The sequence below is a fragment of the Mobula birostris genome, chromosome 3, assembly GCF_030028105.1.
Source record: "Mobula birostris isolate sMobBir1 chromosome 3, sMobBir1.hap1, whole genome shotgun sequence".
In the NCBI taxonomy this organism is placed as follows: domain Eukaryota; kingdom Metazoa; phylum Chordata; class Chondrichthyes; order Myliobatiformes; family Myliobatidae; genus Mobula; species Mobula birostris.
In genome coordinates, this window is record NC_092372.1 from 62,143,731 (window position 1) to 62,170,706 (window position 26,976).

The window sequence follows — 26,976 nt, forward strand, 5'->3', positions numbered from 1 at the left end:
CAAAGCACAATGTGACCACAGATTGAATTTTCTTCAGAGAATGAATAACCTAGGAAATGGAAAATTTACACTGACTTTCAGGGTATCTCTTCTGAAATAGGCTATATTGGTCCATGAATACTGTCTTGCGTGTCTTTTGTACCATTTATTTATTTTTGTAACTAGTGATTTTTATGGCTTGCATTTTGCTGCTGCCACAAAACAATAAATTTTAAGATGTATGTCAGTGCTAATAAACTTGATTCTGATTTCATAGGTCTGAGCAGAGTTTCTTATTTATTGTCAAGATTTGCTGGGTGTTGAGACCGATTATATGCATGTGTGGCTATCATTAAGGAAAATAGATTGATGATAGAAAGGGGGAAATATGATAAAGAGCTGGAATCATGGCTCCTGCAACAGTAAGAATGTGTGGGCAATGTTGATCTCAGCCAGGCTCTTTCATGGGTCTGTTAAGAATGATTTCTTGTAGATGTTCTATGAACTTAGAAGTTGTGAGTTTGTCAAAATGGGTAAGTAGAAATAATTATTATATGTTATGAGGATAAATGAGTGATTTAGGAGTCTTTTTTATCTCTTTGCACTACTTATTTAATTTAACTATTTAATATGTGTACTAACTGTAATTCATTTTTTTTCTATTATTATGTATTGCATTGTACTGCTGCTGCAAAGACAACAAATTTCACAACATATGCTGGTGATATTAAACCTGATTCTGATTCTGAAAATCTAGAATTAACTGAGTAAGCAGGAAATATTCAAAAAGTAGTCCTGAAATTGAAAGAAAAAATTCATCTGCAATACATTAAACATGTTTTGTATACAGTATGAATTCCTTTTCTATTCCATTTGACTTGCCTTTTGCGCAGTTATCTGTTATCCAGCAGAATTTACAAACTTTACTGTCATTGCATTTTAGAGTAAGATTGCATATCGATGCGACATGTCTGTGAATGTGAAAAGCAGTGTGATGTAAGGGTCAATAAACTAAATAGATTTGTAAACCTTCCATGGACAACTTTGATTTTTTTTTATCTGCTTATTCAAAAGGAGAGAAAACAGTGAATAGCAAATTTTGCAATTATTTTTCACGTGATCATAAAATATAGGAGTAAAACCTGTTGGCCATTGTGTCATGTTTGTCTGAAATAAACAAGTCTGCCTTTCATCAGTTTGATTAAGCTTTTTGTTATTCTTCTACAGCTGTAAGTATTTTTTGCAAAACATTCTAAATTACTACTTTGTTTACAAGTCAAACTGAGTCAACCCATTGTTTCGGTCAGTCCCTGAAATTTATAGTTAAACAGTTCTGCTTGAAGACACTAAATGTGCAAATGTATAAGGAAGTATGTTGCATATTGAAGTGCCTATCCAGTTGCAGATTGGTCTGACTCACGACAACATACTCATCACGCGGTCAAGATGGACCGAAGACATGCCTGCATGTAGTTCCTCGTCTGATGTGCAGTATTTATTTTACATTTTTACCCTACCCTGTAGGATCATTATCAGCACTCTCCATCTGACAAATATGGAATGTAAAATAACTGATTACATTGTCCTGTTTGCAAGATCATAAGGTGGACTTTTGTGTTGATTGGCCTTTGTTAGTTTTTCATTTTGCTACTGCTGCACAGTGTACTGCTTATAAAGAGAGTAGATAAGCGAATTAAGAAGGTAACATTTGATTTAGTTTTGTGCAAGGAGATTTACTTCAAATGTATATTACACTTCCAGAAGTTTCTACAAAATAATTCAAGCTTTAAATATAAATAACACCGGAGAAGTCAAAATGAGTTATTTAATCCTTTCAACCTTTTCACCATTCAACCAATTGTCTTTTTCTGATTTTGCTTCACAGAAATGTCATCATGTAGCTTGGGAGATTCAAGAGGTTCTAAACTACATCATGTTCACAGAAATGGATTTTTTTTAAAGCACATTGCAGGAGTTGAACCATCTCAGTTGGATCCATTTAAACCACTTAGATTATCATTGAATTTTAAAGGCCTAGGGCAGGAGTGCACAATAGTAGGTGATGAGAGCACTTAACAATTAGTAGTTGATGAGAGATGAAGCCTGCCAAGGATGAATCATACTCCATCAACAATTGTTGTGGTGAATGGGTGGGGCAGGTTGGCTGAGAAGATTGAGATGTACAGTGGCATTCAAAAGTTTGGGCACTCCGGTCAAAATTTCTGTTACTGTGAATAGCTAAGCGAGTAAAAGATTAACTGATCTCCAAAAGTCGTAAAGATGAAACATTCTTTTCAATATTTTAAGCAAGATTAGTGTATTATTTTTGTTTTGTACAATTTTAGAGTGGGGGGAAAAAAGGAAAGGAGCATCATGCAAAAGTTTCGGCACCCCATGAGATTTGAGCTCTCAGATAACTTTTACCAAGGTCTCAGATCTTAATTAGCTTGTTAGGGCTATGGTTTGTTCACAGTCATCGTTAGGAAAGGCCAGGTGATGCAAATTTCAAAGCTTTATAAATTCCCTGACTCCTCAAACCTTGTCCCAACAATCAGCAGCCATAGGCTCCTCTAAGCAGCTGCCCAGCACTCTGAAAATTAAAATAAATGATGCCCACAAAGCAGGAGAAGGCTGTAAGAAGATAGCAAAGTGTTTTCAGGTAGCCATTTCCTCAGTTCGTAATGTAATTAAGAGATGGCAGTTAACAGGAACGATGGAGGTGAAGTTGAGGTCTGGAAGACCAAGAAAACTTTGAGAGAACTGCTTGTAGGTTTGCTAGAAAGGCAAATCAAAACCCCCGTTTGACTGCAAAAGACCTTCAGGAAGATTTAGCAGACTCTGGAGTGGTGGTGCACTGTTCTACTGTGCAGCGACACTTGCACAAATATGACCTTCATGGAAGAGTCATCAGAAGAAAACATTTCCTGCATCCTCACCACAAAATTCAGCGTCAGAGGTATGCAAAGGAACACCTAAACAAGCCTGATGCATTTTGTAAACAAGTCCTGTGGACTGATGAAGTTAAAATAGAACTTCTTGGCCGCAATGAGCAAAGGTATGTTTGGTGAAAAAAAGGGTGCAGAATTTCATGAAAAAAACACCTCTCCAACTGTTAAGCATGGGGGTGGATCGATTATGCTTTGGGCTTGTGTTGCAGCCAGTGGCAGATGGAACATTTCACTGGTAGAGGGAAAAATGAATTCAGTTAAATACCAGCAAATTCTGGAAGCAAACATCACACAGTCTGTTAAACAAAAAGCTGAAGATGAAAAGAGGATGGCTTCTACATCAGGATAATGATCCTAAGCACACCTCAAAATCCACAATGGACTACCTCAAGAGGCACAAGCTGAAGGTTTTGCCATGGCCCTCACAGTCCCCCGACCTAAAATCATTGAAAATCTGTGGATAGACCTGAAAAGAGCAGCGCATGCAAGATGGCCCAAGAATCTCACAGAACTAGAAGCCCTTTGCAAGGAAGAATGGGTGAAAATCCCCCAAACAAGAATTGAAAGACTCTTAGCTGGCTGCAGAAAACGTTTACAAGCTGTGATACTTGCCAAAGGGGGTGTTACGAAGTACTGACCATGCAGGGTGCCCAAACTTTTGCTTCGAGCTCTTTTCCTTTTTTGTTATTTTGAAACTGTAAAAGATGGAAATAAAAAAAGTAGTCTTGCTTAAAATATTAAAGATATGTGTCATCTTTAACTTTATGCCTTTTGGAAATCAGGTCATCTTTTAGTCGCTTAGCTATTCACAATAACAGAAATTTTGACCAGGGATGCCCAAACTTTTGCATGCCACTGTAATTGTGGACAATTGGTAATAAGAGCAAATATGTTACAAGTGCGACCCTGGTTACTTTGTTATGCCACCAATTAAGTAAAACAAAAAAAAACATCAGAATCAGGTTTAATATCGCCGGCATATGTCATGAAATTTGTTAACTTTACGGGAGCAGTATTATGCAATACAGGATAAATAATGAAAAAATTGAATTGCACTAATATATATGTATCTTAAATAGTTAGATTAAGATAAGTAGTGCAAAAATCAGAAATTTTTTAAATAAGTAGTGGGGTAGTATTCATGGGTTCAATGTCCATTTAGAAATTGGATGGCAGAGGGGAAGATGATGTGCCTGAATCACTGAGTGTGAGCCTTCAATTACACATTTAAAATCAAATGACATATAATGTATTCAATGTTGTTAATGAATTCATTCATGCAAAAAACATTTGGGTGATGATCCTGATATTAGTTGTACACTGTTGGAGTTACTAAATGTTTTATAACAGCAAACATTAAAAGCATAAACATCATTGGTTATTTGCCAAAAATTGGTATCATGTCTTTTGCCTTGGAGTTGTATATTATACAATTATTTATTATTAATTGTCTATAATTACTTAAATTGAATTGGAACTTTATTCAAAGGTTCATTTATTATCAAAGTATGCAACTGAGAAATTCTTGTTCTCCAGATAGCCATGAAACCGAGAAAGAAAAGTATAGCAGCACGATCATCAGCCCCCCGAATCCCTCCTCCCCAGACACAAAATGGGAAAGATCGGGTGAAAAACACAGAATAAGAAAAACACATCCATATTCAAACATTCTCAGGGCACAGCAGCAGCTGCCACTCCCATCTCTTAACAGCTGAGTGATCCTCCAGTGATCAAAAGGCAGTCTCTACTCTCTGGTAGCAGAGTGATACCCCAGCAATCAAAAAGCATAGTCTCTCCTCTCCGAATGCAGAGCGACCCCCCCCCCCCCACTAGTAATCAAAAGGCAGGTAACCAGCGTTTATCTTCTGCATTCACCTTGATGTTTCAATCTCCCTCATCCCTTTATTGGCAAACAATGGAAACTTTAATCAGCAAAGTGAGTCAAACAGTGGCTCACACCCCGTCCTGAAGCCTGCTTGCCTCGAGGTTTGCGTATGCTGCCTTTGCCTCCTGAAATCCTCTTGGAGGTGGCAGACTGCTGAAACACCTAAGCAATCTCCATACTGCAAATCACAAACTCCAGTAATTCCAGAATCACATTCAAGATGAAGAACAAATGTAAAAGACATAAAAGAAGAGAAATATGTGGTTTCATAGTCTACCAGAAGATGTCGACCGAAGGAGCATCGTACGCAGGTGCATCTTGACTGGAAGATGACCACTTCAATGTGAATATTAGATATATGTCAAATTCTGGTGCAAGACGTGAATTGGTATAGCAAGATCTTCTGCTATTCAGAGATTGTAATGCAAATTAATAAATTGTTTCCAATTTTCCAAGAATGCTCAAAAATCCAGGGTATCAAGGCTTGGAAGTTCCCAGATCAACAAAAAAATTACAATTGCCTGTAAAATACATAATTGAGTTGGTTTGTTTTATTATTAAACAAATTAATCTTCAAATACTAATATGTCATGTGATTTAAATTGATAGTAAAAGAATGCAAGATAAAAAACAAAATGATGAAAACATTCAACAGATCAGACAAAATCTGCAGAAAGAAGAACAATTGTTCTTTCAGGTCAATGGCTTTCTGTTTCTCCTTCCACAAATGTTTGACCTTTTGACTGTTTCCAATGTTTCCTGATTTTATTTCATAGTTCTAGTGTCTGCAGTTTCATTATTTTCATGGCCAATCCATGCTTGCTGTAAGTGTACTTCTCTGTCTCTTTTCCCTTTAACTCTCTTATAGTTTAAATGACCCTCAATCTTTTCTTTGAATATATTCAATAACTGCTTTATTGCCTTCATAATTCTCTGGGGTAAAGAACTCAATGGATATGTGACTCTTGCAGAGGTTCCTAACTTGGGTCCATTGACTCTTCAGTTAATAGCATAAAAAAGGTTGGAAATCCCTGCAAGGGAACAAGTTCCTTCTTATCAGCTTAAGTGAATGATCTCAATCTGAAACTCTTCCCCACCCACCCCCTCCGCCCCCATCCCCCAAACATTCCGTTGACATCTACCCCTTTGGAATCTTATTAGGTTCAATAAAATGACATCTCATTTTTCTATACTCCAATGGAGTAGAATAATCAAAACTTACTTGACCTCATCCTCTCTGATGTGTGAGCTCCTCTGTCCATCACAACTTTGGTAGCAGTCACGACAGCAAATTAGAGTCAAGTATTCACACCAAGTCCAAACAACAGAAAATCTGCAGATGCTGGAAGTTCAAGCAACACACACAAAATACTGGAGGAACTCAGCAGGCCAGGCAACATCTATGGAAAAGTGTAAGCAGTCAGTGTTTGGGCTGAGACCCTTCATCAGGACGAAACTTCCTCGGGCAAAAGTCCTGATGAAGGGTCTCAGCCTGAAATGTCTACTGTTTACCCTTTGTCATAGATGCTGCCTGGCCTGTTGAGATCCTTCAGCATTTTGTGTGTTATTCGCACCAAGTGTTGTGACATTCCTATTGTACTAAATTATATAAACTCAAAACTGATTCAGCAGATTAAAGCTGGTCTTCTGTGGCTATCAACAATAACAAATATGTATTTCATCATAATATGTAATCTCGCTGTGTGGCATATCCCTCATTCTGTCATTAGGAAGATGTCATCTCAACTCTGATTCAGTGCAGAGCGCAGAAGAGTATGCCATTTTCACTGACATATTGAGGTGCTAATATGGCAAAGCTCCAATATGTGATATGTATTTGATAATCCTACAACTGACTGAGTAAAGCAAAAGCTCTATAGCAGCGGTCCCCAACCACCGGGCGGCAAAGCATGTGCTACTGGGCCGCAAGGGAACGATATGATTTGGTGATATGAGTCAGCTGCACCTTTCCTCATTCCCTGTGATGCACTATTAAGCTTGAATGCACGTGAGGTCATTATGCACGCGTCATCCATGTCAGCGCGGGAAGATGATCAACTCCTCGAGCTTGCAAATGACGGCTGGCTGAGAAGTATGTTTGACATAACATCTCTGCCGGCATTCTGGATCAAAGTCAAGGCTAAGTATCCTGAGATAGCCACGAAAGCACTGAAAACGTTGCTTTCATTTCCAACATTTTTCTGCGAAGCGGAGTTTTCTGCATTGAATGCAATGAAAACTAAATTGCGGAATAGACCGGACATAAGGAACCCCCTTCGAGAATCGCTGTCTCCCATCACCCCTCGATAGGACTGTCTTGCTGCAGGGAAACAAGCCCAGGGCTCCCACTGATTCAGCGATATTGGTGTGTTGCAATGATTTTATATGTTCATACGGGGAAAATATGTGCTGTGTGTTTAATATTCAAACGTTACTTAAAATGTTAGGATGCTATTGACTTACTTATATAACCAAATAATAATTACAGCACGGAAACAGGCCATCTCTGCCCTTCTAGTCCGTGCCGAACGCTACTCTCACCTAGTCCCACCGACCTGCACTCAGCCCATAACCCTTCATTCCTTTCCTGTCCATATACCTATCCAATTTTTCTTTAGATGATAATATTGAACCTGCTTCTGCCACTTCTACTGGAAGTTCATTCAACACTTACTTGAAGCTCCCCTGTCCTCCCCTGATAATTGACTTATCACTATATTCATGCGTGGAAAATATGCACTGTGTGTTTAATATTAAATTCGTTAGATAAACCCGTTTAGAAACGAAATTGAGTGTATTAGCCATTTATCACCTATATTCCGGTAGTGATTAACACCCCTGTCCCCCCCCGAACAGAATCGCCGAAAACGATTTGTGGCGGGGGGGGGGAATCGGTAGGTCACGCATGCGCACTGGTGCCCGCGCAAGGCTTCATGGTCATTGTAGTCTTTCTGGGGGTAAACTCAACGTATTTGTCTGCTACTCTTGTCTGTTGGCAACCCTACCCCTACCCCCCCCCCCCCCCCCCCCCACCGGTCGGCCGGTCCGCAAGAATATTGTCAATATTAAACCGGTCCGCAGTACGAAAAAGGTTGGGGATCCCTGCTCTATAGTATTTCCTCATCTTGTCACAAATGGTGATGCCTAAGTAATGGCCAGTAGAAAGATATAGCCAAGAGTAAATGCATTCTCAAAAACAAATTGGCCTCTTTGTGAGTGCCGAAGACTGCACAAAGGTTTTGTAATCCTCAGCCAATGTGGTGTAAAGAAAAAACTGAGATGACCAGTTTACTATTAAACCTATGGGTCCAAACTAGATTTGCTTAATAGAATATTGTTATATAACTCCTATAAGTGAGGGTGTTTGCTAATTATACAATTTGATATTCGATTCATAACTACTCAGAGGAAGCTGCCCATAGCTGCAAACAATATTTGGACAATATTTAGACGTGTGCTGATATGTAGCGTGAATGTTAGCTACTAGAATGGCAGGCAGTAGTTACCTGCCCGTGACAATCTGTAGAATGCCCATCATCAAGTTTGTTCCGTCGAATATTGTGGGGATCACCACTGTTTTGAAACTGGACCAGTAAGAGTGGTCATTGGGTTGCTTACTGCCACCTGAAATCATTATCAACACCCACAGTCAGAAATTATAGAATGCCTTACTTATATGAGTGAATGCAGCTCCAACATGCTTCTTAAGAACCTCAAAGCCATTCTGTCCATTTAGGAACTCGTGTATTCATTCCCTTTCACTGTCAGTTTTTAGGACTATTGTGTGTATAGTTAACAAAATGCACTATAGTAATTTCCTAATCTACTCCAATAGCACCTCCGAAACCTGCAACATCTACTATCAAGGGCAGCAGGCATTTGTGAATACCTGTAACACCAACTGCAGATTCTTCTCCAAGTCACACACCATCCTTATCAAAATGCTGTTCTTTCTCAATTATCGCCATGGCTAAATCCTAAATGGTTGTACTATCGGTGTAGATTCAATAAATAGACTGTAGAGGGTGGTGTTAAAGGTAATTGAGGGTAATTAGAGATGGATAATAATGCAGGTTTTGCCAATAATGCCCACGTTACAAAAGATTAAATAAACTCAAAAGAAACTCAAGCATTTAAGAACTGCGTTTAAAAGAGGCATTCCGTTCTTAATTTGACATCAGTTATTTGGTGCTTCTTTTTAAACATCCTCTTTTTCTTGGTTTAAATTCTCTAAGTTGGGTGGACCAGTATCTATTTTCACTTGTATTTATGCATATTTTATAATTAATGTGGTAAAACATGTCAAAGGACTTAATGGGTATTAGCAAACATAATTTAGTGCTGTAATACCCAAGCAAATATTATGAAAGATATTTTTGAGGAAGATTTTAAATTGTGCCAATGAAGGAAAGATAGTTGGAGTATGGTAAGGAGTACATTCCTGAGTTTCTGGCTTTGGCAGCTGAAAGCACATTTATCTTATGGAGCAATTAAATTTCAGTGTTCAGATGAGTGCAGTATCTCACAGGGTTCAATATCAGTGTCAAAATTAGAATAATGCATCAAAGCTACTTTTCTTTTATTGAGATCACGTTCTTTCACCGTATGTTGATATAGCTGTTGTTTAGTTGAGGACTAATTAGTGGATAGTTATTTGCTGAAACAAACCAGGGTGAAATTTGAATTGCTGATGTATGATTGCAAAGCCACTCACCATGTCCTTGTACTTTTGTACTTAATTGCCCAAAAGCAGAACATTTTTGACTAACATCAGAGTGGTATAATTTATCAATGTTGCTCAGTCTGTCAGTTGTATAACTAATTTTAAAGACATCTCTTGGAATTTAGAAAGTGTTAAATTATTTGTCATATTAAATATCAAACCTTAAGACTTAACTTTAAATTGCATTTTCCACAGTCTGCCCATTTTGTAAATGTGACTGGCTTCTGGTAAAGTTCAGAGTGAGGATTTTCAATATCTTTGAATTATTCTTTAAGAACAGAGTCTTGCAGAATATGTCAAAGATTGATGTGATGAGCAATTAAAATATTTCCAATCAAAATTACTTTTCAAATACATAATCCATAAATGCTTTAAATCGCATGAAAGAGAGAAACAAATTAAATGTAAGAATGTATGACTGATATTTGGAACTTGCCACACTATAAGTAACTCGCACTCCTGTCTTAAATTCAACCATGTCCTGACAAAAATCTGTTGAGTGATTGTCTTGACCCAGGGTTGTGTCACATAAACACACCTCCTTTCTCAGTTCTCCAAGGCACAGAAGTAGGTGGTGGTACTAGCCCACTTTTGATGGTTTTACAAATAACAACAGCCTAGAAATTGAAATTGAATAGATATATTCAGTCAGGAATTCAAATATCAACGGTCAAAGCATAATGCATCATTTAGTAGAGTTGAGTAATTTTATATTGTTTGAATGTTAATTTTTTGAGAACTAACTATGCAATTACTAAATAGCATACATGTGGTTTGGCTGCTGTAAATTCAATCTTTGAAGTACTTTGATGCAAATTTAGTTTTATTGCTTGAAAATTGGACTACAGTCACTTTTTTCACTGTTTGTAATTTTAGGAGAAGCCATTGTCCAGATCATTGCAAAGAGGTGAAGATTTACAGTTTGATCAGGTAAAAAGAATGCTATATTTTGAAATTGTGAAAAATTCTAATTGTGAAGTATTGTATTTGTTATTTGTACACCCCAGAAACAATATTCTATGAGTTACTGTGTATTGTTTGTATTACGTCAGTAGTTTACAATTTAATTCAATTCATGAGAAAATCCAAGATGTTAATATCTAATCCACATTATCCAAAATGTTATCTTATTTGTATAAATCATGTTGCTATTTGAGCCATAGTTATCACAGAATTTTAACCTTCACATGGACTATGTTGACTTTTAGTGTACTTAATGATTTGAATATTTTACTTCATTACGGTTATGTAAGCATTTCATTATGCTTGATGTAACCGGACAACACTTACTGAAGTAGGTCACCATGCATTTCTTGGGCACTGGTACAATAGATGTCTTTTTTAAGCAGCTGGGAACCTCAGACCTCAGAGGTGAGAGGTTGAATATGTCCATAAATACTCCAGCTAGTTGGTCTGCATGAATCTTTAGTACTGCTTCAACACTTAATAATTATGTGTTGAATAAAAGACGTCATTCAGCTTGTATTGTGTTCACTGACGGTACCTGTGAAATGTAGTTTTGGGACAAGAGCCTTGATTGATTTTTTTCCTACACTCAATAAATTAGAACTGCCAAGACTGCTTTTGAAGACCTTTACTTTGCTTGAAAGCCACTATTCCAGAAACCAATTGAACCTATCTTTCCTTGTACAAGTTCTCTGTTCATATACTGAGCAATGCATTTAACAACTGCTGTTTCTGCATAAGTAAACTTGAAAGGTTTATGTCATAAAAATTTGATAAATTGGAAGATCATCATGAAAATTTAAGAAGTTTGTTGCCATAAGGTAACCAAACTGAAAGAAGATTGAATATCAAAAAGGATATTGTACAATTCATCCATTTAAAGATTGCTTCATAAATAATTAATGAGAGCAGTTTCCAGAATGAAAGCCTATGTTATGGGTGATGCATGTGAAAGAATTAGTTGGAATCCATCCTTGCGAGCTTTTATTTTTACATCAAGTGCTGACTCTCTTTGGGGCTTGCTACTTTGAAGTAGCCATACTCAGAAGAATGAATATTAGTAGTGCCACATCTGAGAGCATCAACAGAAACTTGATACTGCAATATTGGCCTTGTTCGTCTTCAGCATAGGGAATGTGAAGCTGATCCCAGCGTATCCTCACATTCCTTCTTTTGCCCTCTACATAATGGCCCACAGCCAACAATCTATTTTAAACCTCTCCTCTCTTCTGCTATCTTGCCAGTATTCAACAAGTGTACAGACCTAATGGACTTCGTTATTAGGACTGAAACAAAGTTTCAAAGTGCATTTACTATCAAAATATAAATCTGAGATTCATCCTCCTGCAGGCAGCCACAAAACAAAGAAACACTATGGAACCCGTTCAAAATCTAGTGCACGAAAAAAAATTGAGTAATCAATGAAAAGCAAGCAAACAACAAATAGAATACCAAACATCAAACCAGAAGTCCAGGAGTATTCATTTTAGTTCAGTTCAGCACTTGATGCTGGCCAACTGCACAGCCAGTCTTTGCCAAAGCCCCCGAGTCTTCACCAATCGCCCTGATCAAGCTGCTCAAAAGCAGCAAAGAAAGAGTAACCAGAATCCAGAAACACATGCAACATGAACTTCAAAGTACTCCAAAATAGGTCCACAGCCACAAGTCTTGCTGATCAATCCTTTCAACATGGATTCCAATAATCCTTCGATAGCAGCTAGCGAGAGGGAGAGGAAGGCCAGTCAAATGCCAGCAGATGGCACCAAACACCCACCTGTCATCTGCTCTCACTTTCATTGACTTCAACCTTGCTCAACACCTCAATCGGAGAGAAGCAATGGAGCCGATCATGGACTCGTGCCAGGCCTTCAGGCCACACAGTCTGCTCCCAATCTCATCGAACTCTTTTGAAGACTGCAAGGAGCCAGATCACTCAATTGACCCAAAATCACACCATCAAAATGTAAATCAGAGGTTCCAATTGCACACAGCTTAGTAATAGAATCATATTTGAAAGAAGACACAATAAGTAAAAAAAAAATAGTTTTGTGAACAGTCTGCAAGACATCGCTGTGGTTGGGTTGTTCACTGGTGCTATTTTAGACCACTCATTTGCCTCTGTTCCCTTCTCCTTGCCATGTTTATAACATCAAAACATCTTCCACAACTCATGCCACATTTGTGTGCATTACCCACCCAGTTCTGTCAGTTGTTATATTGTCTTCTATAGGTCTTCCAAAGGTTATGATGTCCTACTTATTGATATGAAGAAGTTCTCTGGGAGCCCAATAGGATGGGTGGAGGTGGATTTGCTAGCTGCTGTCGCAGGCATCTTCTGTGGAATGGGGCTTTTCCACTTTCTTTTTCTCTCTACCCCACCCCTCCCCACCGCTCCGCTCCCCTCCCTGAATAAAGCTGAGCTGGGAGCACTGCTTAGCCTTACTCGCTCACTGCTCTTCCTGAGCCGGCTCACTCTCCCTTCACAACTGTTGCTGCAGTATTCTCCTACACATTGTTTGTGTTCATTTCCAACTTGCATGCAGTTCATGTTATGAATCGTTCTCACAAACGGGACCCTGTCGTAACTTGACGACTGCAGTACTAAAATGTATCAAGATCCAACTTGCGACGAAACACAGCTGCTTTCTGCCCTTCCCATGTTATGTTGATTTTTTACAACTACTGACAAATTTCCTGACTTATGGAAGTTTCACTATTTAATTTACTGAGTGTCGTGATTGATGGAAAGGCTTTGAGGGATGAGCAAACGAGCCACTCAGTAGTATATTCATATTCTGTCCTCCTCATGTAATGTTGATATTGTACATTTATCTGTTTTATGTTTTGGTCATAGTATTCAACAAAAGAATCAGGCTTAAGAGCCTGGTTGACAAAGATCGGAGTAGGGGCAGCTTTTTTAAGTTGGTCATTACTGCTATTTATGAATGCAGTAAAGCAAAGCTCAGCAAAGCCTGTCTGCTGCGGATGAGGCAGTCTGTTTGATTTCTACTCTTGGACTCTATAACCCCTCTATACTACCACTGGATTCTTGGATCAGAGGATGTGGTTTAGAGGATGGAGTGTATTAAGTCCCCAAACTACACTCAGTGGCCACTTTATTCAGTACTTCCTATACAGTACTTAATGTTCAGAGATGTCTTTCTGCATACCACTGTTGTAATATGTGGTTATTTAAGTTACTGTTGCCTTCTTGTCAGCTTGAACCAGTCTGGCCCTCTCCTCTGACTTCTCTCATTAGCAAGATATTTTACATAGTCCCCTCTTACATCTACACAGTTAGTCCAGTGGTCGTGGAGCATACGGATCTTGGACCTCCAGAAAATGTCCACAACACGGGCGATTGATAAGTTCATGGCCTAAGGTAGAAGGAGATAAGTTATACAGCTCTCGTTACATGTACATGCAGTTCAACTCTGAGTGATTATGCAGATAGTTTGAAGTTAATAACTCATCGATTTCTGCCTTAGGCCATGAACTTATCAATCACCCCAGATTAGTTATTAATTTCAAACTTTCTGCATAGTCACTCAGAGTTGAACTGCATGTGCATGTAACCAGAGCTGTATAGCTCATCTCCTTCTACCTTAGGCCACAAACGTATCAATCACTCCTGCTGTGGACACTTTCTGGAGGTCCAAGATCCGTATGCTCCAGGACCCGCTGGACTAAGTGCATAGATGTAGGAGGGGACTATGTTGAAAAATAAATGTGCTAGGTTTTCTAAAATTGACTCCTTCTACCCTAGGCCACAAACTTATCAATCACCCCTCATATGTATTGAGTTGTTGTCACATGATTGGCTGATTAAATATTTGCATTAATGAGCAGGTGTACACAATAAAATAGGTACTGAGTGTAACTGAACAGCACTTCTCTGCATTTTGGCCCCTTACACCCGAGATGTAAGAAAACACACATTAAAATTGTTTATTTAGTGCTGGATCAAAATTCTGGAAATATTGAGTTAGAATTCATCACTACAAGGATTACAGTAGTTCCAGAAACTCATGTAACCCAACTAACAGTTCCTTTATTGGTGGTGAAATTGTAATGTCTAGAAATATTTACTTTCAGTTACAAGGTTCCATGGCCCTAACCTCAGTACTCTAACTTGACGTCATTGAGCTTTAACTCTTAACTATAACTTCAGCTCATATTTACTTCTAACTCCAACTCTGTGATCACTGGAAGAAGCTCATTCCTACCTCTGCAGGCAGTGAACTAGTCCACAGCTTCACTGCAAGTCCCCACTCTGCCAAATATACCTTTTTCATAATACAAAATCACTCCGTAACAATTGACAAATGAAAACTTTGCCATTTGATTGTATTGATTGTATTCATTTATTCCTCATGTCCTTGAAAAGTTTTCACTGTAATAAACATTCATGTATTGACTGACAGGGCCTGGAGCAAAGGATTTGCTGTGTTGGAGATTCCGAGGAGGAGATTGATAAGTGTTGCAAAACATTGTGCCAGGATTTTTTTAAATAGCAAGGTGGGAAAGAAAATTATAGCTGTACAAAGAGGCAGAGGGTAGACAGAGGTACTGGACAATCTCATGATGTAGTTCAGGTTGCATCCTTAATCAGGAAAGGGTTTTTGTATATTTGATTTCTCAACAGTGACCTGGGAAGTCTGAATTACTCATTTAAATCAATTACTCATTTAAAAATGTTTCCATGGGTCAAAGCTGTAAAATATGTTCAAATACAATATGGTTTAAGGATATCAGAAGACAATTTACAGCTAATGAACATTTGCAGTTCCTCTTATCCCACAACTTGGTCACACGTCATGTCATGTCATGAGCTTTGCTGAGGCCAAACTCTGAAGTGGTTGTTGGTAAAGGTTGGGTTGCAGTTTTAGGATTTTGAGACTGGGTTGGCCTTTAAGGAAGTAAGAAGAAAGCAAGGCTTGTCAGTGGCCCATCAGGAAAAAAAGTGACCTTATTGTTGTGTATTTAATATTTCAATAATATTTAAGTAGTATTGGGGGTAAATTGTTTGATTTAGCATTCTTTATTGTTTATATAATTTGTATGGTTTTATGTGCAAAGTACATGAATGGCCTACATCATCACGCCACCAGGTGATATGTGCGTGTCTCACTTAAAGTAAATGAACATAAAGTACTGCAATTTGTGTGTGTGTTGATTGTACAGTACACGAGTTATTTCCCGGCTCCCTTGTCCTTTCGATTAGTTTTGAAGTTTTAGAATTACAAAACATAACACTGATCATGAAAAGTAGTCAGCCACTGTGGGAAGGGACGAGTCCACAAACCAGTTTAGGATTTAAAGCTCGGCCATTTTTGAAATGGGACTGAAGACTTGGAGGTAAACCGAATCTGGAAGTAGAGAACAGCCAAGTAAATGAATTCTTGAATCTGTAATAAACCTCAGGCTTCCATTCATTCTCTAACTGTATCTGCAGAGCAATGCGAGTCATACAGCTTCAGAGTAATTCGGATTATCAAATTGCTTTGAGCTATCAGCAAGGGGCCCAGTAGCATCTTTACATCTCATTGTAAGATGTAGACGGTTTCTGTATGAATGCATCTTTTTGCCACTTCAGGAAGAGAAAGGCTGAAATGATTCATAATTCAAAAGGAAAAAAATATAAACTTGTACAGTCCCAATATGCTATAGAGGTTGCAGAGCAAAATTCATGTTTCTATGAAATGCACTTAAGAATTTCACACTTCGTTCCAAACTTCAGAGTCAAATGCCATAGCTGTAGAACATGTAAAGGATGTAAGTTTTTTGGATTATATCTTTAATTATGTGCTTTTTTTCCCGTCCTGTGTCCACATGAAGTGACTTTTAATTGGGTAAAATACTTAATACAGGAACATGATTTACATATGGTATTTAAATTCATTAATAACATTGGCTCTGTTTTAAGGTTTTTGGTTCTTTTTTTCTTACTGTTTCGAAAGACTGGTATCAAAATCAATAGCATGATCCTTCCTAGCGTGTCGCACCAGACAGTCAGCCATTCTTGTCTGGTGCTTAGTGTCAGGACTGGTCTCCTTTCTGATTAACCGGCTCACGATATGAACGATCCTGACTCGACCCTTGTTTTTTACAAGGCCAAGTGGCTAGCTCGACGCTCAACCCGGCACAGATGAATAGCGTGCTCAGGGGGTGGCCCGACTTGGATTCAAACTCGGGAGCCTTCGCTCCTAGGTCCGGCGCTGATGCCACTGCGCCACCAGCCAATAACGTGATAGGCTGCCTCAATATCATAAGTCCAAATAGTCTTTAAGAAAGAAGAACAGCAGTCCTTATATAGGTCAGATTTTGAACTCATTCCAGTCCTGTGCCAATTTAATTGAATTTTAACTAAAAATACAGTATCACATATAGGAATTTAAAATGAAGTAGCAAACGCTGCAAATTCGTAGCAGACTAAGCATTTGCAAAGGAACAGTTGATGTTGCAACTGGGAGAAGTTAAGGTGGATAAGTGAGAAAAGTGGAATAAATGGAAATTCGGTGAAAGCATGAAACGAGAGATCAGATCAAAATGGGGGCGAGAAAGCCAAGTGAAAAATGAGGATTAAATCCTAGTATATAACAAAAATTAAATCTGGCAGAGCTGGAAACAAAAGGTTAATAATTACGTGATAGGGACGAAGGAGTTGGGGAAAATCCCCATGAATGTTGGAAATGTAAGTTATAAAAGCTGGCTTAGTTGATTATCTGAAAATGCTGATCTTGGTCCAGAAAGCTGTTGATATACCTTGTTGAAAAATGAGGTAGAGAGTTATTTTTCCAGTATTGGCTAACTAAATAATTGACTCATTAGGCAAGAAAGGTAGATATTTTTGTGAGCATCACAATAATTTGCACATACTCTTTTTCACTCATGCACAAAATGACATTTATTGAATAAAATGTCAATAATCCCAGTCAAGACCAAAAGAGTTAATAAGGAAAATCAATACTACAAATGAATCCTACCTGAGGTGGCCTTGAGAATTGCAAGGAGTGAGCTCCAGTATTGATTGTTAAAGTATTGCAGAGTTTCTGGAAGCCCTGAGTTGCGTTGGGAATCGAGCCAGGGCACAGTGATAAATGGGGAAGTACAGATTTTAATGTCTGAAATGCACAAACCTTGTGCTATATTGAACTCAGAGGATTTTATGATCATCTTTTGTGATTTTCAGGTGATTAGCTCTATGAGCTCAGTAGCAGAACACTGCCTTCCGTCTTTATTACGCACCTTATTTGACTGGTACAGACGGCAGAACGGAACAGAAGATGAATCATATGAATATCGGCCGAGGTCAAGTACAAAATCAAAAGGGTACGTTTATTTTACCTTTGGTTAGAGAAATAAGAAAAAACAAATCATCTTTTGTTTAGGGAATCATAACAATGTATAGCAGTGGAAGCCCATTCAACCCATTGTGCTAATGATGGTTTTAGGAGAAAAAACTCTTCAAGATAATCCCAATTTTAAAATCCTCAGCTACAAGTTTAAGTACAAGTTTATTGTCATCTTATTGTACATGTATACAACCAAATAAAACAACGTTCATTTGGAACACAGTACACCCACAAAACATATATCACACAGAGTAAATTAAAGAAAATATTACCATAAATTAATAAAATATAATTCAGACTACATGTGCACAGCACAGTTAGACAGTAAAAGTACAGTAAATAGTTTGTAGTCCTAGTGATGAAACCTTAGTGGTGACAGGGTATTCATTAGACTCACAGTCTGAGGGAAGAATTTGTTTCCCATTCTGGCAGACCTAGTCCTGGTGCTCCCGTATCTCCTGCTTGATGGTAGTGGGTCAAAGAGATTGTGGGATAGCTGATAGGGATCCTCACAATGCCTCAGGCCCTTCTGTCAGTAAATGTCACAAATGGGGGGGGGGGGGGGGGAGACCACGGTGATCCTCCCAGTAGTTTTTACTATTGTCTTTAGGGTCTTGCGGCTCCTGTACTACACAATCATGCAGTCAAACAGAACACTCTCGATACTGCTCATATAGAAAGTTGTTAGAGTGAGGGCGGCCTCAGTCTTCTGCTGTGCCTTCTTGACTAATGAAGAGGTGTTGTGGGTCCAGATTATATCGTCCATTATGTGCACGCCAAAAAAACTTTGTGCTTTTCACACTCTCCACAGCAGAGCCATTGATGTGCAATGGAGAGTAGTTGCTTTGCGCCTTCCTGAAGTCCACTATGATCTTTTTTCTCTTGTCCACGGTGAGACTTGAGATCGTTGTTCTGACATTATTTGACAGGCCTTTCTACCTCCTTTCTATATGCTGACTCACCATTGTTGCTGATGAGACCAACTACTGTTGCACTATCGACGAACGTGATGATGCATTTTGAGCTGGATCTGACAGTTCAGTTGTGAGTCAGCAGTGTGAACAGCAGCGGTCATAACATGAGATTATGCAACTACTGGAAATCCAGAGCAGCACACTCAAAATGCTTAAGGAACTTAGCAAGTCAGGCAGAATCTGTGAAAATGAAAAAACAAAGTTGACGTTTTGGGCCCAGACCCTTCATCGGGTCTGGAAAGTAAGGGGGAAAATGCCAGAATAAAAAGGTTGGAGGGAGGGAGAAGGGGGAGACAAGGGAGAAGGTTTTAGGTGAAGCCAAGTTGGTGGGATGAGGGGTGAATTAAAAAGTTGGGAAGTGACAGAAGGAAAAGGCAAAGGCCTGGAGAAGGCGGAATCTTCTTAGATAGGAGAGGAGAGTGGTAAATGTTAGAAAGGGATGGAGGAAGGGTACCAGGTGATAGGCAGGTGAGAAGAAAAGGCCAGAGTGGGAAATAGAAGACCAGGGAAGGGGGAGGGGAAAATTACTGGAAGGAGATTACTTCAAGGTGGCCACCAGTAAATTCTGCTGTTTGCAGATAAAGCAAAGTGGTCTCCCTATTTACGTCGAGTCTCATCAATGTCAAGAAGGCCGTATCAGGGAGCACTGGATACAGTAGACGACCCCAACAGATTTGCAGGTGAAGTGTTGCCTCATCTGGAAGGTTTGTGAATGGGCAGGTGTAGCATGAACAGTAAAGGGCTGAGCACACAGCCCTCTGAGGCACTAGTGTTCAGCGTGATGGAGTTTGAGACTTTGCTGTCTACTCAGACTGACTGGGTCTTTCTGTCAAGAAGTCCAAGATCCAATTAGAGACGGGGCTTTTGGGTCCCAACGAAATACAGTTTACACTCTAACCTCTTGGGAATCATAGTGTTGAACACCAAGCTGATGTTGATGAACAACATCCTGGTGTATGAGGCATCGTTTTCTAGGTGTGAAGATGAAATGGAGGGCCAAGGCTATGGCATCACCAGTGGGCTGGAAGATGTCCAATGTAGCTGGAAGGTGGAATTTTATAAAATCCATTACCAGCTGCTGAAAGCACTTCATAATTCTTGAAGTCGGCGTCACTGGGCGGTAATCACTTCAGCCAGTTACCATCACTCTCTTGGGCATCGGAATGATGGTGGCTACCTTGAAGCTGCAGGGACAGTGGACTGTTTCAAAGAAATGTTAAGATGTCCGGTAAGACCTCTGTTAGCTGGGCATCATAGTCCCTCAGCACCTGACCGGGTACTGTGCTTACAAAAAGTATTCATCCCCCCCCACCCCCACCCCCACCGGAAGTTCTCATGTTTTATCCTTTTACAACATTGAATCACAGTAGATTATTTAATTTGGCTTTTATTGACACTGATCAACAGAAAAAGTCTCTTTTGTGCCAAAATGAAAACAGATCTCTACAAAGTGATCTAAATTAATTACAAATATAGAACACAAAATAATTGGTTGCAAAAGTATTCACCTCCTTTAATATGACACATGAAATCATCATTGGTGCAGCCAAATGGTTTAAGAAGCCACCTAATTAGTTAAAGGGTTATCACCTGTGTGCAGTCAAGGTGTTTCAATTGATTGTGGTAAAAATACACCTGTATCTGGAAGGTCCGACTGCCAGCAAATGAAATGCCGTTGGAGCTGTGGTGTAAACAGCTGGAGGCCAATTACTGGATTAATTTAAGGGGGCATGGTAATAGCCATCCTACAAAAAGGGTGTTGTAGACATGCTGGGAGAGGGAGAGGACACAAAAAGAAAGTTTTGACTGGACAGGAGAGCAAACAGCAAAAGATATGGGTGTATACAATAAAGAGTTTTGTCCAAGTGTGGTGTGGCATGTCAAACCTTCCTGGGTATAGAAGATCCCTCTGTAGATTTGGAATTGCTTAAGATTAAGCACAGTAATAAGACGGCTGATATACTCAGTGAATATCATAGTTATAGGGAATGTAAGTGTAAAGGCATACAGATTTTTACGGATGGATCAAAGGATCCAGAAACAGGTGCAACAGGGTCTGCAATTGTTGTACCAAGTTATCAAGTGGAAATTAGCAAGAGAACACCTGATTGCTTGAGTGTATATGCAGTTGAAATGTTTTACCATATTGTTAGCGCTAGAATGGAGTGAGCAGGTTGATTGTAATAATATTGTGATATGTAGCGATTCTGTATCAGCCCTTGCAAGCATTAAGGCGGGTACATTTTGAGGTCACCAGGATCTGCTTTATGAAATCCTGTTTGCAAATTCAAGACTGGCTAGACAAGGCAAAAATATCACATTCATGTGGGTTCCAGCACATTCGGGTATTATGGGAAATGAGACAGCAGATAGGCTGGCAAAAGCGGCAGTCAAAAAAGGATCTATAGAGGTCAATATTAAGCTATCAAAATCAGAGAGGAAGAGCATAGTGTGGAGAAGGATAAATCAACAGTGGCAGCAGCATTGGGACAGAGCAATAAAAGGAAGACATTTGCATTCAATTCAGAACAGAGTAGATATGGGAAGAAGTAGGGGAGTAAAGTGGAAGGAGCAAGTAATTATAAGTAGACTGAGAATTGGGCACAGCAACCTTAATGGCACTCTGGTCATCATAAATAAGCATCCAACAGGTTTTTGCGATCTATGTCAGGAGACTGAAACAGTAGAGCATATCCTTATTTCATGCCAGAAATTTGCACAGGAAAGGCAACAAATGTTAGAACAATTACGCAAAATAGGACTGGTAGAGAACAGTGTTAAAAGTTTATTGGAATGTGGGGAGAGTGATCGGGGAGGAAATGGTTGTTTAGTTTTTTAAGAGCGACGGGGCTGGAAAGTCGGCTTTAAAGTGAATGGACAATGAGGGACAATAAATCCTGAAGATGGCAGTAATGCAACAATGTGGATGCCAACTGCCGTAAAAACTCAAAAGAAGAAGAAGGTCCAACTGCTGGTGAGTCAGTATCCTGGCAAAAACTACACTATGAAGAGAAAAGAACACTCCAAGCAACTCTGCAAAAGGGTATTGAAAAACACGTCAGAAGATGGATGCAGGAAAAAGTCCAAGTTACTGAGTATCCCTTGGAGTACAGTTACGTCACTCATCAAGAATTGGAAAGAATATGGCACAGCTGTAAATCTGCCCAGAGCAGGCCATCCTCAAAAGCTGACTAACTGTGCAAGAAGGGGACGAGTGAGGGAGGCAACCAAGAGACCTGTGGCAACTCTAGAGGGATTACAAGCTTCAGTGGCTGAGATGGGAGAGACTGCACATACAACAACTGTTGCCCAGGTCCTTCACCAGTTGCAGCTTTATGGGAGAGTGGCGAAGAGAAAGCCACTGTTGGAAAAAAAACTCACGTGAAATCTCGGTTAGAATTTGCCAGAAGGCATATGAGAGACACTGATGTCAGCTGGGAGTAGGTTCTATGGTCTGATGAAACCAAAATTGAGCTTTTTGGCCATCTGACTGAATGCTGTTTGGTGTAAGCCAAACACCACACATCATCAGAAACACACTATCCTTACCATGAAACATAGAGGTGGCTGCATCATACTGTGGGGATGCTTTACTGCAACAGGCCCTGGAAGGCTTGTGAAGGTTAGAGGGTAAAATGAATGCAGCGAAATACAGGGAAATCCTGGAGGAAAACCTGATGCAGTCTTCAAGAGAACTGCGATTTGGAAGAAAACTTGTTTTCCAGCAAGACAATGACCCAAGCTACACAGGAGTACCTGTAAAACAACGAAGTTAATGTTTTGGAGTGGCCAAGTTAGAGTCCAGACCTCAATCCAATTGAGAATTTGTGGCTGGACTCGAAAAGGGCTGTTCACTTACGATCCCCATGCAATCTGACAGAGGTTGAACAGTTTTGTAAAGAAGAATGGGGAAAAATTGCAGTGCCCAGATGTGCAAAGCTGATAGAGACCTATCCACACAGACTCAAGGCTGTTATTGCTGCCAAAGATGCATCTATTAAATACTGACTTGAAGGGGGTGAATACTTAATTTTGTGTTTTATATTTGTGATTAATTTAGATCACTTTGTAGAGATCTGTTTTCGTATCACAGTGAAAGAGCCTTTTTCTGTTGATCAGTGTCAAAAAAAGCCAAACTAAAGGCGCTATATATTGTTTGGCCCCGCGCCTTTCATAGGTTTACCCAGGCTAAGATCTACCTTGGCTCAGTTGCTTATTTAGTTGTTGATGTTTTTGAGTTTGATAAGGTTTATATTTGCCTCCACTACCGTTTCAGACAGATCTCCACCATTTTCAGGTGACTTTTATTTTCCTCTACTCTACTTTTCACTCAAAACATTTCATTGTAACCTAAATTTGTATTGGGGAGAAAAAAACTTAATTTAATTTTTGAAGTAAAGAAGTCTGAGAATAATAGCATTACATTATTTAGTGGAAGTTGCGTAAGTCTGCCACTTTTTTGGTGCAGGTGCAATGAAACTTTGATGATCCAGTATCTGTTTTTCAGAATTCTCAGTGCTATTTCCTATGCTCCCTCTGCACCAGGGCTTCTGTGCTTCTTAAATGTTTACTGAATAGTTTATTATGCTATCTTGTAACATTTTTAAAGGAGAGAATTAAAGATTTATTGGAATATTAATTAGAATTATATCTGGTATTCTGAAAAATCTACTTCTCTGGCAGAGTCTTGAGTATGCATCACTGCATCCATTAATAAAATACTCCAAGCTGTCTCCCAAATGTTCAAACTTTTCCCCAGGATATGTATTTTATTCTTGATTTTCATTTTAATCCATTACTTATAATTCATTAGCTTAAATTAATGCATTAACATCGATAACATGGACAGGAAGAAGAAACATTGTAAATGCTATGATTTTTAAAATGACAAACTCAGAACATAGAACAAGAAACAATTGTAGGCTAATGCTTTATCTTTATTTTCTCTTTTTCAGGGATGAACAACATCGTGATAGAGATTATTTGCTTGAACGAAGAGACTTAGCTATAGATTTCATTTTTTGCTTAGTTTTGATAGAAGTTTTAAAACAGGTAAGCTTCTGCAATGTTCTTGACTGTTTTCTCTGTAAAGTAAAAAATTAAATCTAGATATTTACCTGTGTCCTGTAACTCTGAGTTAATATCCACTGGATCTTAGTCATAGTAAAATTTGTAAAATAAAAAAAACTAGAAGAAATGGCTGCTTTCTGTACAAATGGACAGAGGAGAGAAGGAAGAAAATTAATGATTCACCCTGTTAACCATTTAAAAAATTGGTGGCTATATTTTATAAAATATCTATTTAAGCAATTATGATTTTATAAAGCATGTTATTCTTGTATCATGCAACAGTAACACTATTTACATAGACATTATTCTTTACTGAATCCAATAATTTTGCCACAATAGTTGTGCAGTCTGTTCACACCTTGCAAGTGTTTGGGCATACTCTTTCAATAGCACGATAGATTAATGACTTAAGAGCAATGTATATTTGAAGTAAAGAATTTTGAGAGAAATGAATTTAACAGAAACAGTTACTTATCAATTTCTTTTTTTGTTTTAAACGTTATATCCCTAGTTTTATATTCATTTGATTGGTTATTTTTCTGTGTCAGAATAGAATGGTATATTTCATGATTTTTGATTTTTGTGTGATGTAACATTCTGGGTCCTCTAAATGTGGGCAAGTTTTCAAAGTGTATCTCTGTTGGTAAAATTCCTTGACCTTGGACAACTACATTAAGTTAAACAAAACTCAACTTAGATGAGATGCTTAAATCTTTCGTTTGATTTTATAATTCATGGTAGATTACTGTGGTCAAACGTCCCTATCTAACTTTAGCATTACTTCATCTCTCATCTTTTAACACACTTAGAATAGTCAAGCAAAATAGTAGATACTGGAAATTTCAAATGGAAGCAAAAATGCTGAATAAACTGAACAAGTCAGGCAAGATCATCCTGAGAAAAGACTACAGACTTTAAACATTGACTGTTTCCCTTTCCTCGGCATGCTTAATGTTTCCAGTACTTCCTACAGAATAGTAGATTCTGTATTTGCATGATATATCAAAGCCTTGTAACTGTTTCTGGCAATGATTTGTATTCTATAGTTGTCTCCTTCTCTTGAAGAAAAAATGATCCTATATTTACTTCTATGCTCATTAACAGTCCCTTATCTGGCCCATGTGGTATCTGTCACAACGTCTTGACAAGCAGGTCCGCTAACTACTGGCCTTGCCTGTCCTGCCCATTTTTCTACCCAAGCACTTTAATTTGGATGTTGTTACTCCGTTCTGTTCACCTTATTCACAATTATCTCCTTGAGCTTTGACAATTATGCTTTGAGTAGAATAAGTGGGTTCTTTTCAAGCTGACAAGTTTTAAGTAGTGGAGTGCCACAAGGGTTAGTGCTGGAATCTGAAATGTTTGCTTTCTTGATTAACAATAAATGAAGGGATTGAGTGCATTTTAACCAAACCTGCTGAAGTTATAAATGCAGATGTGAAAGCATCTGCAAACTGCAGAGAATCTGCAAAAGTAATTAAATGAGTTTTAAGGAAGTTAGAATTTGAGTATAATGGTTGGAAATTTGATGTTATCTAAGTTGATGATAAGAACAGAAAGGCCAAATATTATGTAAATGAACATAGAATGCAGAATAAAGCTGTGAAAGAGACCTGAGTAGCTTCATGAATGAAACACTAAGACCATACAATTACATAAGTAGAAAAGCAAATTGACTGCTTAATAGAAAGGAAGATGGATTGCAAACATAGGGAAGTCTTGTCATATCAGGGCATTGGTGAAAACACCCCATGCGATTCTGAATATACTGAATATAGTTTTGGTCTCTTTATTTAAGGAAGGGTATTTGTTTATTGAATAGTTCACAGAAGAATTTTGAAATTTGAGTGTAGGATGAAATGGTTTTATAATGAAGAGTTGAGCAGGACAGGATATACACATTGGAGTTTTGAAAAATAACAGCTGATTTTATTTAAATGTATAAGATCCTAAAGGAACTTGATAAGGTGCTGGGAGGATGTTTCTCCTTGAGGAAAATGTAGTCTGAAGGTTAAGTTAATGGATCAGCAGCCAGAGTTTTGGAACCCAGTGTGCAGCCTGGTTATTTAAATTAAAATAATAAGATAAATCTAGAATTAAGGCAGACCTCAGGAATGGTAACTGTGAAACAATTTGATTGTCATTAAGGAAAGTAATCTGTCATCTTTCTGGCATATATATGACTTCATATCTACAGGTGGCTGACTTAGCTGTCACAGCTTTATAGTGATTATAACACAGTCAACTGTTCTAAATACAGTACAGTACTTAAATACATTAACTACTACCATTCTAAGTGACATCCACATTCAGTGATTTTTTTTAAGAAAATCACCCGTTTTGTGTGGAAATTAATAGTTTTTTTTTGAGATGATTATGGATCTGTAGAATTCCCCGCCCTAGTGATCTGTGGAGACTGAATCATTGAATGTATTCAGGCTTGATATAGACCACAGAGTTCTGGATTATGGTGAGTTAAGTGTTATGAGGAACAGTCAGAAAAATGAATTCAACCTATTATCTGCAACAAACTGGGTTGAGGTGACATATGAGCAGGAGAGCAAGAACCAACCATATCTCTTCATTTCTATTTTATCATTTGAGGTCGAATATGAGGAGGCAAGCTTTTGTTTGTGTGGAATTGTTTGATCTGTTGTGATATGCTCTATCTACTGATAAGCATTTATGTATTTTTATTTTATAGTTAATTGAGATAAGTTTAGATTCCTGGTTTGATGTTGATGTTTGTATGCAGGACTTGCAGACGTTGAAGGAATGTAGTTTTGATGCTGATGGCCCATAATAGTGAAATTATTTTATTTTATTAGCTGCTAATACAGGTTGTGAATTTATGCCATCAGTTGGTAAAAACCAAAGGGTTATAAGGTAGTCATTTAGTACAGGCATGGATAGATGCTAATATTAGGTCAGAGTGATAGCATGTAGATTTTTCCCTTGGAGAAATAGTCAAATTGCTAATGGGCTTCATTTTGAGTATTTTGGGGCCTCAATTTAAAAACACTACAGTAGTAGAATATTTTTCAATTATTCTTTGAGCATTTTAAGTTCTAGTTAT

The 26,976-nt window shown here is 38.4% G+C and overlaps 1 protein-coding gene across 18 annotated transcripts in view; it reads left to right on the forward strand.

The window, feature by feature from the left end:
- The window catches only part of fryl (furry homolog, like), a 372,606-nt gene that overhangs the window by 153,756 nt on the left and 191,874 nt on the right, over positions 1 to 26,976 (forward strand). For all 18 annotated transcript variants that reach the window (XR_011885352.1, XR_011885353.1, XM_072252739.1 and 15 more), the window contains 3 exons: positions 10,412 to 10,465; positions 17,694 to 17,833; positions 23,786 to 23,882. Coding sequence is in view for 16 of the 18 variants with exons in the window: in XM_072252739.1 (XP_072108840.1) it covers positions 10,412 to 10,465; positions 17,694 to 17,833; positions 23,786 to 23,882 (291 nt within the window). In the remaining 2 variants the exon portion in view is untranslated. The remainder of the gene's footprint in view (positions 1 to 10,411; positions 10,466 to 17,693; positions 17,834 to 23,785; positions 23,883 to 26,976) is intronic.